This window comes from Gigantopelta aegis, unplaced genomic scaffold (genome assembly GCF_016097555.1).
Source record: "Gigantopelta aegis isolate Gae_Host unplaced genomic scaffold, Gae_host_genome ctg4334_pilon_pilon, whole genome shotgun sequence".
NCBI classification, from domain to species: Eukaryota; Metazoa; Mollusca; class Gastropoda; order Neomphalida; family Peltospiridae; genus Gigantopelta; species Gigantopelta aegis.
Window position 1 is genome coordinate 13,825 of NW_024533808.1, and position 17,250 is coordinate 31,074.

At 34.3% G+C, this 17,250-nt stretch overlaps 1 protein-coding gene and 1 pseudogene across 1 annotated transcript; one reads left to right on the plus strand and one right to left on the minus strand.

Annotated features, from left to right (window-relative positions):
- Positions 1-3,764: 3,764 nt before the first annotated feature.
- Positions 3,765-6,284, minus strand: LOC121392708 (clathrin interactor 1-like). The gene is made up of 6 exons (XM_041523812.1): positions 6,218-6,284; positions 5,666-5,740; positions 5,322-5,454; positions 4,842-5,095; positions 4,448-4,692; positions 3,765-3,998 (listed from the first exon to the last, which is right to left on the minus strand). The coding sequence occupies exons 1-6, from the start codon at positions 6,282-6,284 to the stop codon at positions 3,765-3,767; spliced, it is 1,008 nt and encodes a 335-aa protein (XP_041379746.1).
- A 3,471-nt stretch (positions 6,285-9,755) lies between these two features.
- On the plus strand, positions 9,756-17,006 carry LOC121392709 (annotated as a pseudogene).
- The last annotated feature ends 244 nt before the right edge of the window (positions 17,007-17,250 follow it).

The window sequence follows — 17,250 nt, forward strand, 5'->3', positions numbered from 1 at the left end:
GATGTTGCAGTATGCAGTGGAGGGGACACTGTAGGAGTTGTTGTGGTCTGTAGTGGAGGAGACATTACAGGACATATGCAGTGATAGAGAGTCTAAAGAAGATTCCTGTGATGAATGAAACACTAACGAAGATGCCTGAAATGAAGGTGATTCTGTTGCTGAAAGAGAAGGGGACACCACAGGAGTTGTTCTGGTCTGAAGTGGAGGGGATGACATATTATAGTCCTGAGGTGTTACTTGCATGGTGGAGAGGATGTGCTATGGGCTTGTGATGGAGATGATGATGACGATGATATTGTTGAAGGTGATGACTTTGAGGGACCAATGCATAAATTAGAAAATAAAGATCTCAAAGAAGGAGACAACTATAATAAAAGAGAGAATCAGTTCAAGGATAATATAGTAAATGTTTAAGGATTTTGAAAGACACTCAATGTAATAGCAAACAAGGTAAGTCAAATTTGTAGTGATGGGACTCTTTAACTACATGGTTTTAGTTTTGTCTTACTTACTTCAGCTTTCAATAGCTCCACAATGTCAGCATGTCCCTCTTCTTCAGCTCTGTCTAAAGGAGTCTTACCACACTATAGTATAAAATAAACAAAACATCATGTTCTGAATACAGTAACATTATCAATCACTACAAATACCATCAAATTAGTAATGACATACCAACCTTGTCTTTTATGAAAACGGTGGGTGGTACTATTAACTAATCAACATTTTTGTTTTATAAAATATTCTACAACCTCTTTAAACACCAGAAAATACAGCAAAAAAAATAGGTGTCCAATCATTCTATAAAGACATAAATTAATAATCATCATTTGTATTAGTAATACATATACACATACCCAGTCTTTACTGTGAATATTTTTGCTTTGTGTGTTACAAACAAATACAACAATGTCAAGTCTTCCATTGAATGCTGCATGATGAAGGGGCGTCTGGGTTGTCCTAGGTACATTATTATCACATTTGATTACAGATTATAGGGTTACCTCATCTTTAACGTCAATGTCAGTTGGATATTTTAGTAATTCCTTACACATGTCATAGTGATAAACAACAATGTGTAGAGCACTACGACATTTCTGTAATGAAAAGAGTCCAACAATAAAATAAGTAACAAACACAAACTCTTCCATTCCAATTTTACTATCAACAACTTTTTACTTTATGTAGGAATTTATAATGTACCCGCTATACACACAATACATGTATATCATGTATTTATATATATTTATACACAAAATACTTACTATTGCTCTAGGATTATTCCAATCACCCCGGGCACCTTGAGTAAGAAGAAACTGTACATCTTCCATTCTTTCATTGTTAACTGCATCCCATAACTCCACATTCTAGTTTAGTAATGAAAATAATAGTAAAATAATAGAAATCATTATGTGTATAGTAGTGATCTATGTTGTTAAAAATCAACAGGCTATTTTAATGTTATCTTACTTTCTCCACTTTGTCAATGTCTACTCCATGTTGTTTAAACACTTTTCTTGTAGAGATATTCTTTGCATACTCTACAGCTGTAAAATTGAGCTGTAAAAGAGGATAAGTAATTAATTAGTAAATAATTAGCTAAAATGTCTCACTTTATCTCTAACATGAGCATCAAAGTCATATTGTAGTAGTAAGTTAACAATATGATCATGTCCTTTATCAGCACTGATATGAAGAGCTGACATTCCACGCTATATGAAAACAGATTAATAATTACAATTTACATTCTATTCAAGCTAAGTTTAAATTACTATCTCAATATTATATCTTAGGCTAGAAACACATAATTCTAGAAGCCATACGTCAACACAGAGTGTACATTGAGGTAACAATGAACTTAATGAGTTATTATTACAGCAGTGAGTTTGTTTGGCTTACTACATTATGATATAGTGCTATGAGGCATGAGGTATACATGTGAGGCTTGACATGTACATATGAATTAAAGCTGCATTGCATCATGGTAATAGCCTGGCATGAATTTTGTTAAGAGGAACTTTGTATTTTACTTACACGATACGAAGGTCTCCGTTGATAATAACTCTTCCAAGTAATGGGTTGCTTTAGAATTGACTTCACGGTTATTGCATCTCCTTTTTCACATGCATCATGGAGCTGTTGATACTGTGACTAAAACCAAGGGAGTTATATGTATGTGGTATGTGTACTCAAGTAACCAATAGGTTCAGATAATGGTCACTTAATATATATATTTATGTGACAATTATCTTAAAGTAACAATGATAACTTTACTCTAAACATTTTCTAAACATTGTATATCTACTATAAATAGAATTAAATAACAGACTGGGTGCTCTATGATGTTTCCTTTGGTATGTTAATTAATTAAGTCATGTCTTTAATAGGAATGCTTCATACTACATATATAATAGTGAGAAAAACAGGTATTAGAAACATCTTGAGACAAAGGTTGAGTGAATTTATATAAAATAGACAAACTTATTAACAGCTGAGTTTAGAGGAACTAACTTCATGGCATGCATATATTAGGACTGCTTTATGACATTCTCTTTGATATGATAATTTAGTATTAATAATTATGAGTGGGAGGAATTTATAACATGTTTATATTGAAGGTAGTCTAATAGTCTATAGTACTTGAACTAAAGTACTAGTAGTTGTACTAAAGTTATTATCTATTGTTATATCTTAGATTTACTCTATTATTTATAGGGTATCATTTCCTAATGAAGGAGTTTTGCTAAGTATTATTACAGGTATCAAAACAACTATAAACAAATGATTTCAATGCAATGCTCTTATGATCTGTTACACATCTCCCAATTGCGTGTCATAGTTGCAATTTGCATCTGAAAATATAGAACAGATAAAAATAATAGTCTTCAATATCATATATTGTGATATACACTCAAAGCAGGTAATATAGCACATAGCATGTCTTTACTACACATATGTACTTGATGTTCTCACAATGCAGTGAATCTACACAATTGAATTCTATGAAAACCTACTCATCTATACCACCGCCTCACTCATGATCGTCTACCCTCCAATTAACAAACAGTCCATTAATCTGCAAACTCACTGTGCTGTCTTGTTCATAACTCCTTTGTTTTTTTAGACATATTCAGCATACAACGCCTCCAACATTAATACTCTACTATCTGTGCCTCAAGTAACAAGCACACGAAAAAGAGAGAGAGAGAGATGTTTACATATGAGCTCAAGGTCAGCAGCACACATGTAACTTTATACGAACACACCCTTCATGATTTTAATTAGTGGGTGTGTACTTTGACGTATAATAATTCAATTTTTAGTGTATAATACATTTTCTCATAATAGAAGTGAACAGTTAACATTACATAATATCAAGAAAAAGATCACATTAAATTACAAAAGCATAAACTGTTAGCAACACTAGTATTGCCATGGACACAAGTACATGGCACAATAACCATTAGCTGTGTTTAATTAACTAAAGAGCATTTAAAATATTAGAATGTCTTCTATTATTTCTGAAGATAAGTACCTCCACTCATATATTGGGGGTTCATAGAATAGCCACCATAGCCGCCCATCCCATACGAAGAACCCATCATACCAGGGTTCATCATTCCATACCAGGGTTCATCCTCATGTTCATACTGGGATTCATACTAGAGTTCATCATTCCTGGGTTCATACCAGGACTCATTCCCATGTTTATCATACCAGGACTCATTCCAGTATTCATACTAGGATTCATACCAGGGTTCATAGCTCTATAGCCAGGCATCATAGGACCCCCAGTGGGGCCGTGCACCAGAGCTCATACCAATGAGATCAATGTTATAGTTAGGACCAGTTTGACCAGACAAGAGACCTCCTGTTGCTGTCGACGAGGACATTTGGTTCATGCTAGGAGCAGCTGTGGAAGTCTTTGGTTTAAATCCTGTCAGGTTATCGAGATCAATATTAACACCAGGTGATGTCCATAATGTTGATTTTGATGAGGACTGTTAACAAGGAATAATAGGATTATCATACTATATTATATCATATTATATTATTGTGATATTAATGATAAACAAATATACTAACTTGACTTGTAGCAGGTGGTGGAGGTTGTGTTGGTTGAGACACTGTTGCAGTTGGAAGGAGGGGCTATTAAGGAATACATAAATTTTAAATTGTGGGTTTGTCATAATGGGTGGAAGTAATACAAATGACAATGTCCTAATATACCATAAATGACATACTATTAATGTAATAATTAGGGAGGTTGTAAGTTGGTTGTTAGAACTTCTACAAATGAGTGTCCTAACATACTTTTAAAATGATATAACTACTAGTCTAATGATTAGGAGTGTTATAACTTTATTAATAGAACATGTATACATTAAATGAACTTAATGACTAACCTTATTGGTTGGTTGTAATGGTTGTGAGATGGAGCTAAAGTCACCAAAAATTCCCGGAGACTGAGATTGTGGTTGTTGTGTGAGAAAGAACCAAAGTCCCCAAATTGTCCTAAGGACTCTGTCTGTGATTTTGGAGGTTGAGAAAAATGCACTGAAATCACCAAACTGTCCTTGAGGCTGAGTCTGTGGTTGTCCAAAGGCACCAAAATCAGCAAACTGTCCAGAGGAACCTCCTGTATTGGTTGAGGAGAGTCCAGTAAAATCACCAAAGTCCTCAGAACTGAGTCACCTGAAAAAAACAATAGATTCAACTGTATTTGTAATGTTTGAGAGCACTGTCAAGTTCATAAGTAGTAACATGTAAAAAGTATGTGATCTGCATGCTTCTTGTGTACATATTATGGTGTCTCTAAAGGCCATTTGTATTTCTCAACTTACCAGAGAGAATATCTTGTTTTTTGGTTGTTTGTGGTTGATGTTGTTGTTCACTAGATGAGGGAAAATTTCCAAAAATTTCCTCAAGACTGGTATCATTTGTCTGCTGTGATGGAACAGATTGTGATCCTAAATTAGCTGCAGCCCCCAGATCAACCAGTTTAGTAGGCTGAGTTTTACGAACTGGGTCAGTTTTTGTACTAACTGAAGTCTTCTCTTTCTTTGTCTCCTCTTCAACCTCCTCCTTGTCGTCAGAACTAAACATTGAGAAAATTACAAATGAAGTCTATTAATCTCATCACTTTACAATAATATATTTACAGTGAATTAGTTATAAAATAATAATTCAATAATAAGCTGCCTAATGTCTTTTATATTATACCACATAACAGCATGCTAACTGCTTTGCAATATACATTAACACTTGAAGGAGTTAGGTGGTATTAATCACATCACACTAGTATGGGCTATTGTTGAACTTACGGAGAAGAGTCTCGATATGGTTTAGTGGCAACACTCTCCTCTTCATCGTCATCATCTGTATATTTTTTTGACGATATTCCTGCTGGATCATGAAAATTCGATCGAGTGCGTGGTTCAGGATCATAACGGTCACCTACATTACGTAAAAATAGTGATACTTAACATGATCCTTTCTGATTATATTGTTACTAAATAAACTTTAACCCTTAAATGACTTAGAGTACAAAGGTCAAATGACTCTATTATTAATGCTCGCATCTTTATGTGTGACCAATAGCTCTCTTACTATATTGGTTTTGAATATCACTGGAAGAGATACCGACAAATTTTGTCACGTGTTTTACGAGCATTTTTTCTTGCTTCTCTTAATCTTTCGTCGTCTTGTAAGAAAGCAATGATATCTTTAGATTTCTGTCGAACTGAAAAATAACAAAGTAAGAGCACAATTAAACAAACATAGAAATAATACAGACAATTACATTAATACATTGTGTTAATACATTAGTACACTGTTGCGTTCATTTTCTTTACCATTGAGGCCTTGATCTTTGCCTTGGTCATCACGAAAACTATAGTCTTCAAGTGGTTTCATATCATAAATATGTTCTCGAGCATTTGTAACGACTCTTTCAGATCCATTGTGAATGAGGTAATTAAGTAAGAGCAGAGACTACATTGAAATAGAAGAAAAGTATTATTACCTATTATCAATGGGAGTTATGATACAACTTCATCAATGTTATTCTTTCAAGAGACATATCAATTTATTATTCATACTTTATATGTTCTTCTCCAATTTTTCTTTGACTCAAACATTCTTTTCCAAAGCATTGACATTACTTCTGGGTGGTGTTCATACGTAAATGTATACTTAGCTATTTCTCCCATTAAGCTACCAGGTGGTCCCCAAGCATCATCATTAGTTGCCTCGCGAACTTTTGTCTCCACCTCAGAGTAGTTCATGACACATTGGTCCTTAAGGGAGAGACCCAATAATTACTAGTTATTATAAACTGTTATCTCTATGTCCTTTATCTCAATCCTAAGACAACAAAAATTTGGCTTAAAAGCCAGTTACTAAGCAGAACAATATTAGACCTCAAATACTCATAATTCACTATATTGTTAATGTATTGTTGTTATTTGACGGAGTTGATGAGGCTTACATTTTATCCATTATTTTCTGCATCTTTGGTAACTTTATAAAGAGTAAGTTTTCTCCCTCGAAAGGATGTGTGTCAATCCACAAAGAAATGAGCTCCGCCCATAAACTTTTTCTCTCCGGACCCACCCCTAATTCTTAAATCACGCGAGTTTGAAGTCACGTGAACAAAGTCATTCTTTTAAGTTTAAAATTTGCCCGCGCCATTTTATTTTGGTTTATCTTTTTTTGAAAGAAGCTTTCTCGTTTGTTTACCAGTTGTCTCGAGCTCGAAACCTGCACCATTTTCTTTACCTACTACTTGTTCTTTGAAAAGTGGATATATCTTTATGCATTAACCATGGCTTGCGAGTTTATCTACATCAAAAAGAATGGTGGGGATGGCAATTCATATCCATTATCTGTAGGGACTGAGATGATACTAGGAAGGTATGTTCATTAATATGCATGAAATCTAACTCTTATGATGTCATATGTTACAGTGACAAGGATTGTGACTTTCGTATCCAACTTCCTTCAGTAGAAGAGAAGCAATTGAAAATTGAAGTCAATAAGACTGGAAAAGTAAGTGATAAGTTTTGTCTTTAAAATCAGTAATTACCTTCTAACAGGTGTTTGTCACTAACTTGCACCCAAACAGTGAAGTATATTTAAATAATGAGATATTAAGTGACAAGGCTGGAGTTCCTGATAAAAGTATTATTACTATTGCAAACTGCCACTTTCGTTTTGATTACAATGCAATTTCTGAAGAAGTAAGATTTTTAAATTTATTTCTTTGGATTCATTTCCTGAATTTATCAGATGTCGGGATTTTTAAGTCCCTGTACTTCTGAAAATAACAAGGAAAATATAGAGATATCAGAGGAGTCATCCTTTGTATGTTTGTTACGTTAACACACACTCTAATCATGATTCCTTCATTGAATTATACTATAACAAATGTTAACTAAACATTAATAAGTCTCTATTTATTTTAGGGCTCTGAAAAAAAGGTACCTACTCCCATACCAAATCGAAAGAAGTCGCGTCGTTTCCAAAGTTTGGGTAACACATCTGTTTTAAAAGCAATACCAGAGAGCAATGAGCATTGTGAAGAAGATAAGGTTCCAGAATTTTTCTCCTGTGTCTGAGCCCTCTGTGTCACATATGACAAAGAAAAGGAGGTCTTCAAGAAGTCTTTTAATGTTTCCCCTTTGGTCCTATCCTTTCTCCTGAATATTTTGATGAAACTCTTCCAGCTAACACTCCCCTTAAACGTGGTAGCTTGCCAAATAAACTAGAATTGTCATGCAATTCCATCAACTCTTCAACTCCCCAAGCAGTCACCTCTGAACAAAGCTCAAACCAACCAACAACACCACTAACTAGAGCTAGTACTAGTAGCCCTTCATTTCGTCCACACTAAAAGATCACTCCCAACTCCTTTTAGAGAAGCTATACAAGATGCTCCTCCTTTAAAAAAAATCCAAGCTTTCTCTGCCAACACCTGTTAGAAATGCAATAAAGGAGAAACCTTCTTTACGAAAAACAAAGCAATCGTTACCCACACCAATTAAAGAAGCTATAAAAACTCGACCTTTACTTCGAGCTACCAAGCACTCTTTACCTACACCTTTGAGAGCAAGCATTAAATCTCGACCAGCTCTTCGTAAGCTCAAAAAATCTTTGGCTACTCCTGTACGTAAAGACATTGAATCAAAACCTGCATTACGAAAAACCAAAAAATCTTTGGCTACTCCTCTTCGCAAAGAATTGAGTCCAAACCTACTCTTCGTAAGCTCAAAAAAATCTTTGGCTACTCCTGTACGTAAAGACATTGAATCTAAACCTAAATTACGAAAAAAACCAAGAAATCCATGGCTACTCCCCTTCGCAAAGAAATTGAGTCCAAACCTACCCTTCGTAAGCTCAAAAAATCTTTGGCTACTCCTCTACGTAAAGACATTTGAATCTAAACCTACATTACGAAAAACCAAGAAATCCATAGCTACTCCTCTTCGCAAAGAAATTGAGTCTAGACCTACCCTTCGTAAGCTCAAAAAATCTTTGGCTACTCCTCTTCGCAAAGAAATTGAGTCCAAACCTACTCTTCGTAAGCTCAAAAAATCTTTGGCTACTCCTCTACGTAAAGACATTGAATCTAAACCTACATTACGAAAAACCAAGAAATCCATGGCTACTCCTCTTCGCAAAGAAATTGAGTCTAGACCTACCCTTCATAAGCTCAAGAAATCTTTGGCTACTCCTCTACGTAAAGACATTGAATCTAAACCTACATTACGAAAAACCAAGAAATCCATAGCTACTCCTCTTCGCAAAGAAATTGAGTCTAGACCTACCCTTCATAAGCTCAAGAAATCTTTGGCTACTCCTCTACGTAAAGACATTGAATCTAAACCTACATTACGAAAAACCAAGAAATCCATGGCTACTCCTCTTCGCAAAGAATTGAGTCTAGACCTACCCTTCATAAGCTCAAGAAATCTTTGGCTACTCCTATACGTAAAGACATTGAATCTAAACCTACATTACGAAAAACCAAGAAATCCATGGCTACTCCTCTTCGCAAAGAAATTGAATCCAAACCTACCCTTCGCAAAACAAAGAAATCTATGCCAAAACCTCTTCGTATAGATATAGAATCAATGCCAACCCTTCGCAAAACTAAAAGATCTTTGCCAACACCTCTTCGTAAAAATATTGAATCAAAACCTGTTCTTCGTAAAACAATGAAGTCACTGCCAACTGCTATTAGACTAGAAATAGAAGGACAACCCAAACTTAAGCCAACTAAACGCATAATGTCATTAGAAATGCAAAATGAAATCAGAGCTCAGCATTTTCTTCGTGCAACAACAACTAAAGTTCCACCCTCTCCAAGAAAAGTGGTTCAACTTTCTCGTCCTGTATCACGTAAGAGAGTCTGGTCCACTGTTGACTCTACCCCTGAGAATAATAACAAACGAAAGAAAGTTACGGAAATATACTTCCAATCACCTATTGTTGATCCTATATCTTTAAAGAATCTGTTTGCTTTATCAAAACCTGGAGACAATCCTGACAAATACTTTGAGCCATTTCTCTTCCAATCAGAAGCTAGTACTGAGATTGCTCAATGTGCTGGCAAGAGACATAGAGCACCAAAAAAGAAACGAATTCTTTTACCTAAAGTTCCTCGTCGAGTGACTCGCTCTGCAATGAATGTAAATCAGAGATGCTTCCATTGGGAACATCTCTTTCTCAAGCCATCCCATCTAAAGTAAATGAAGATGAACCAAGTGAAGGAAGACAAACAAGATATCAACTTCGTAATGCTCATTCTTGAAACTGAAAATGAACAGCCAATTCAGAGACAGATGAAGGTTTGTAAAACTAAACCTAAGCCACTGAAGTTGCATCACAACAAGAATCAAGGCGCACTCTTCGTAGCCAAAACTCAACCACAGCCTGAGGAACATCTCAACAGAAAGAGCCAATACGTAAAGCACGTAGACTTCGAGACCATCTCAACCTGAATCAATGAACAAAGAACCACCAGTGAAATGCTACAAGCTTCGCAGTCAAGCTCAATCTGAGGTTATGCCTCAAGAGGTAAAGCCAATCCAAAAACACACAGACTACGTAGCCAACCTCAACATGAACCAATCATTGAAATGACTAAGGTGACAAATGTCAAAGAACAAAAGAAAAATGCCAAGACTAACATGCCTGTTGCACCACTGCGAAGATCATCTCGTCTTCGTGACAAAACTATTCATCATTAAAACTCATAATAACAACATGTAGTATAACATAACAATGTAATAATAATAATATTATTGACTTATATTTTAATTTTGCACATTTTGAAGTTCGTAGTATTTAAAAACATTTTATTTAAGCGCCGTCCATGTAATAGGCGCTCAAACAGAACAAACACGTGCTGTTCAACCACGCCTTTTAGGTTCTTCTCACAATGATGTCCGAAAGAGGAAAGTAGCAACGCCAGATTTTCTCAAAGAACAACATCAGTTACTCCAGGTATCTACCATTGTTGTTATAATATTGTTTATATGTTTCTATTTAGACTGCTCACCAAGTATGGGGGATCCTGATATTCCAATAGAAAGCGAGAAGTTGACACTGTATTAATAGACAATATCTACGAGAGAGTCATCCAGTTCAAAGTATTATCATATAATGAAGAGTTATGATCTTAACATTGTGTCTTTAGTGATTGTAGCGTTTGGCATATAGTTTAGAGAGCAGTCAATACTTGAGAGCAATATCTCTGGCCATTTTTTAATCCTGAGATAGGTAATAAAGCATATATTATATCAATGGTATTGATGGTTAATGAGAAATTTAAAGAGCGTGTTCCAGCATGGAAAGTTAGTTTGAAATGTCAAAGAAATTGTTTATGTTAATATGTACATGTATATAGATTTTTGAAAATAACACAGACAATTTCTCAAACTCTTTCTTGTGGGTTGGACTATGTCCTGCAGTCAGTAGAAGTGAGTAAACTTATAATGTATTGTATGTTATTATCTTTCTCTTCTAAGATGAAAGAACAAGACATTCAAGAGAAGACAGCCTTGTTCTCATTCTTATATCCACAGTTTTAATAGTTTTGGTAAATAACTTTTAATATAACAATAATTGTAATTTATAATGTCTTTGGAGAGATAGAACTATTAAGAAATGAAGTACAGAAGTTGGTATCATTAGGTATTGGTGACAGGAATTACAACTGTAAGTTATTGTATTGATGTTTTGATATGTAATCACCTGTTATAATCTATAGAGTCGACTACAACAGGAGTTAAAAAAATCCCAAAGTTAAAAAAGTATTGGACAGTTTTACAAAAAAGAGACAAACAAATGGACGAGTCTAGTCTATCAAAGGAGTCTATTATATTTTAAACATTTATGTAATCATTATTTATTATAGGCAATTAAAGGAGCGAAGTTTTTTGTTTTAATTTAATGAATATTTTCTTAAAATTTGAATCAATTACCTCTTCAAGGTACATTACATTTAACAAACATCCATATATAACTAATATTTTTAATATTTAGGTACTATTTCTACAGTTTTTTACTAGTGTACTGTGAGAAGTGTTCTTGAACTTGTTACAGATTTAGTGGTAAGGAGGACCAATGACTCTACATTTGTTAATGAACAGGTTATGTTGTAGTGTCAACCTTTAACACGAAGATTTTTCATTACTCTTCTGATGACATGCACTTTGTTGTAAGTATATTAGATACAAGTACATGTAAATTTTGTACACAATGTTATTAATTATTTTGTTTTTTTATATTTCAATGCTATCAGTCTAGTCTTGCTCAAGAGAAACAGAGGGTCAATCTGTTCTTTCAAGTTAGTAATACTAGTTAGGATGACATGTGTTACTGTTTTAATTACTAGAGAGGTTGAAGTTCTCTGTTTGGTTTTGATGTAGATAACCATAGGTGAACCACTTACAGAACATGATATGACCAGATTACAAACGTATCACATCACTTCAATTAGCTGCATTTAAATTAGTTCCTGATTTCGTCAGTTTTCATTGTCTAATGTGGCTAGTGTAGAATACTAGAGCAGCTCTGCATAAAACTTCAGTGCTTTAAGGTACTTGGTAAAGTGTGCTTAATTAGAATATGCTGTTTTAATTGGAATATGCATTAGTACTTGCTATGTGTAAATCCAGTTGTCTTCTTTTTTGTTAGTCATTGTTTATCATTGTTATATTGTCATAATATTGTTGATTAATAGTTTAACAGGCACTTGTTATCCTCCATCCATTCATTAATTCTTATATCATTAACTCTATTTGTTAATGGTCATTGTTCATACTTGTAGTGTTGATATTCTACACAAGATTGCAGCTCACCTTTGTTTGATACCTGAACTAGAAGAAGATCAAAATACCAATATCTCCTAATTTCTTCTCGAAATTCTCATAGCTTGTGATAGGCGCCATTCAAACAGAAGCTCTAAACAGTATGCCTCTATATCCCACAGAAGAAGTCCTCGGGACAGAGTGTTGTGCCTCATGAGTACTTTGAGGGAGAAGGTTTTAGTAATAACTGTGTATAATACTTACTGTCTACGGTGTAGGTGGTTTTGCATTGCCTAAACTTAATCTCAATTTTAATCTTCATGATTATTGTTGAAATTTTTGTCCTATTCGATTAAGAACCAATTGTAAGTTAGTCACTTATTAGTGTCTACATTAATTACATAGTATTTCTGTACAGTTACCTGCATAACTGTATACTATTATTGTCCATCGCGTTCACCTGGCACTTCGTTTTTTTTTTCAGTGTAACTTCCTTATTACTTTGTCAGATTTCAAAATTCAAGTACCGTATTGATCATTTTAACTTCCGTATCTACTGATAATTCAAAAAATCACCTGTGATGTAAACTTTGGAAGTTAGCTGTATTGTCCCATCCTGAAGTTATAGCATACCACTGACCACTGGAATTGTTCACACGTATTTTGGGTGTGGGGGTCAATGATCAAAATGGCGCTAGATTGAAGTTTTATCGCAGACATAAAAGACAAGAGTTTTTATAAGTAGCTAGTTTGAAGGCTAATTTATACTTATATGATAGCTATAATATTATTAAAATGTTAAATATAAGTAACTGTCAGTCCAGTTAAAGAAGAACATTTTGTAGGAAAATTGGGTCAAAAGCTGCTAAGGAAGTCACTGTCTAATTCTTGTCTGGAGTCAGTGCAAATGTCACTTGTCTTGCCACTTGTTGTAGATGTTCAATAAAGCTCTGTCATAAGTTGAGTGTCTGCGTCATAATCAACTCATCATCATCGTCTTCATATTCATCATCACTCTCTTCTTCACCATAGTAATAACCATTTCGTCCAAGGTGTCTTCCACAATTCCATCTTTTTCAATGTAATTCTTTTCTACTTCCTGCAACATGTCTACAGAAGTTTTTTCCACATATCTACTGTTGTGTGTTTTATTCCCTTCTGGTACTAACTGTTGACATGTGTCAGGTTGTAGTGTGTGTTGTGTTTTGCTACGTAACCTTTACTGAAGCCATGCCCAATCAAGATATTCTTCTGCTTTGGCTGGGTTTTTTCCTAACTTTGGTTGTTTTTCTGCTCATAGTGATCAAAGTTCCACTTGCGTCACGAGTTCGCGGTAATTTGTACATTTGTTTAAAACAAAAATATTTTCATTTGTGGTTTTTACTTATAATTTTTATTGCGTAACTACTGTCCGCTGGCAGTGAACGGAATAGACTATAGTTATTGTAAATTTATCTTTGTTTTTAACATCAGATGAGATCAGAGAAGATGTGAAGATGTAGTGACCAGAATGAAACCTTGGTATTTCTATAATTAAATTAGTAATCATTAACTTCTCAATATTCTAGGGTGAACCCCGAAGGTGAGACTCAGTTTGCAGGATGGGGCACGTATGGCACAGCCTATTGTATCATTCACTGTTGTTGAGGTTAGTTATATAAGAAATAATATGGAGATGTGTGTGTTAATAATATTAGGTTGGTAAACCACGAGTCGGGTGAGAACAGACCATCACGAGTAAGAGCTGATATCAAGTTGCAGTGAAAGCAAAAGACACTGTTGGAATGGAATGGGGAAATGAGAATGGACTGATGGAAGGATAAAATATTTTTATGGATCAACAAACATTATTTATTTATTTATTTTACATGTAGATTTAAGAAAACATGATGTTTGTTTTTTAATTGGAAATTAAAGCTCAGATGGGTCTCAATGAAAAATATGATTCTACAAAGAATTTTTGCTGAACAGGTTAGACAAAGAGATATAATCTCATGTAATATAGATTATGTCCAGTACTACTAAGGAGGACCAATAATAAAGTGTTCCTCTAACATCTATGAGACCTTGAAATAGTGTAGATGTGATTTACAGATAATAGTACAATTGTTAACATGTTGGCATTTAATCATATTATATTTTGAGGGTCACTCCACTGACAATTTACTCTAGAAACACACCTTCATAGAGATACTTACCTCATAGATCAAAACAAAATACATAATAACAGTTAACACATTTACTTACTTCCATGAGATTATGTTTGCCTTCCAGGAATGTATGTACATTGAATTATCTGAGTAAATTATGGTACATGTACATACATTTACAATTTTACATGCATTGTTTATGTAGATTGGAGTGGCCTATGTAAGAGGATGTGAAATTGAGGGCATGTTAGATAATGAAGGGAAAAGTTATTGAAGAAGGTTAGTTGGGTGGTCTGATTGGTAGATGTACATGTACAAATGTGTGTATATTATGTTTTTTTGTTGTTATAGGACCAGAACCCAAACCAACAATCAAGGGTGACTTTCGTACATTTAGGGTGTGGCTTGATACTAACCAATATCAGAAAGATATGGAGAGAATTGTCAAAGGAGAAGAGGTACATATTAAATACATGAAAAATACTGTATTTAATTTTATTAGGATGTGTTTATGAAACTTTTAACATTTTCATGAGAAGAAAACCAAAAGAAAACAACTTTAAGGTACTTCATACAAAACATTTTATACATGTACATGTATAAATGTTTTATAAATAATAGGCAGTGGTTGGAAGCTATCAGAGATCTAATGAACACTGATTGTGTTGTCCCAGATTGGATACATGATATATTCTCGGTTATGGTGATCCAGCTGCAGCTCATTATACTAGGTCAGTGCTTGTAAGGCTATTGTTTATTAGGGGTGTGGTTTTGTTAGGATGCCCCAGCAGATTAAATTGCTAGATTTTAATGATACTTTCTTATCTCTGGATCATCTACAGACTCCTTTCCTCAGTATCAAATTAAGGTAATAAATGTAACATTGACATCTACATTGATATCTCTCCTTCCCTTAGTGTGTAGTTGATGATCTTGCTAAACAAGTCCCTCCATTCAAGTTAGTTCATAATTTCCTAATTTTAGTAACTCCTGTTTTCCTGTTTAGATTGACCTTTCCAATGACAAAGTAACTATTGGCTTGAAACGCAAACTACCAGTGGAGGATACTACTAGTAAACCAGTATTACTTGTAGAACCATACACTATCATTAATAGAGGACCATACCCTTATAATCAACCTAAAAGGTAACCAAACAGAGACATATAAAACAGACAGGTGGACTCTATAATTTTTGTGTTCTATTTTGTAGGAATACTATACCATTTACACCTACACAAGTAGAGGCTATTAAATCTGGTATGCAGCCTGGTATTATCAGTCCCGTTGTAGGTCCACCTGGTACTGGTAAAAAACTGATGTTAGCTGTTCAAAAATTATCTCCAACATTTTACAACTTTCCTGAACAGAGAACACTCCTGGTCCACCCACTCCAATCAGGTACATCAGTAATTTGTTTTTAAGAAGAATAAAAGATTGTTAAGATGTGATGTAATAATAAAGTCTAAGTACCTTAGTCAAACATATTGAAGGAAAACAATTCTATTATATTATGTGTTTATGTTTTGTCAAACTCATATACTGTTTATCTAACAAAAGCATTTTTTCTATTTGTATTTACAGGTTTTTGTCTTAAAGGCATTAAATCAATTATTTGAGAAGATCATGGAGCTTGATATTGAGGAAAGACATCTACTTCGTCTGGGTCATGGTGAGAGAAGAACTTCAGACAGAAAAAGATTTTAGCAGGGGTTTCTCTACATTGATAATCATAACATTATCATGTTCACACTGTTTTTGCCATGCAGATATGGAAGAGTCAATTTGTATTTTAGCTCTGAGAATGGAGTTACTTCAGGAAGTTGAGAGGTTACAGAAAAGTCTTGACGTTTCAGGAGATGTATCATACACTTGTGAAACAGCTGGTCAATTTCTTCCTCTATCAAGTATGCTCTTGTACCTACTACAATAAATGTAACTGAAGAGTGTGTATTCATATTTTATATACCACAGAATATAACCAATTGTAATATATATATTTTAGGTACTATGTCGTTGGAAGCAATATTGTAATAAAATCAAATCTCTTAAAAACAAGGTATCTTTATATCTTGTACATATTATATGTGTTTATTTATACCTTGGCTCCTTGTAGCCTGAAGGGATTACAGCAATATGTGAACTGTTTCCTTTACTAAGTACTTTGCTAATGCTCCACAACCTCTGTTTTAAGGGGAGAGTTTTGATGAAGACTGGGAAATTGCTGAGGTAAAGAACAATATGTAATGTAACCATCTCTACAAACACAAGTACTTAATTGTATTATTATTTGTTTTATTGTATACTGTCATTTATTTAGGGATGTTTATGACATATTCATAAAATCTTTAATCAACTTGAAGTGAGTTATACTGTGTGTGTTGATATCTATATTACTTAATTCTCAGGAATTAGAGCATTTGAACTGCTCAGAAGTAGTCGTGATCGTGTGAACTATCTCCTTATTAAAGAAGCTAAAATCATTGCACTTACATGTACTCATGCAGCGTTGAAGAGAAAAGACTTGGTAGAGTTAGCATCAAGGTTAGTTAAATGTCCATCAATGCTATTCTGTTATCTCTCTCTTTATAGTATGATAATTTGTTGAGAGGAAGAAGCAGCTCACATACTTGAAGTGGAACATTTATTCCACTAATGTTACAGGTACTCCAAGACCATATACATGTACATGTTACACTTACCATATAATAGGTAAGTGCTATGAGACTCCTGAAGGATGGTCACAACAGATTAAGGAGAGTCTTTATGATGGAGATCATCATAGGTG

Excerpts from the sequence above, each read along its gene's own strand:
- LOC121392708 (XM_041523812.1), bottom strand. The coding sequence starts at position 6,284 with ATGAACTACTCTGAGGTGGAGACAAAAGTTCGCGAGGCAACTAATGAT. Across the intron at positions 5,096-5,321 it reads CCATATCGAGACTCTTCTCC|TTCTGACGACAAGGAGGAGG; the intron begins GTAAGTTCAACA and ends CTCAATGTTTAG. Across the intron at positions 3,999-4,447 it reads TCAGTCTCCGGGAATTTTTG|TCCTCATCAAAATCAACATT; the intron begins GTGACTTTAGCT and ends CCTTGTTAACAG.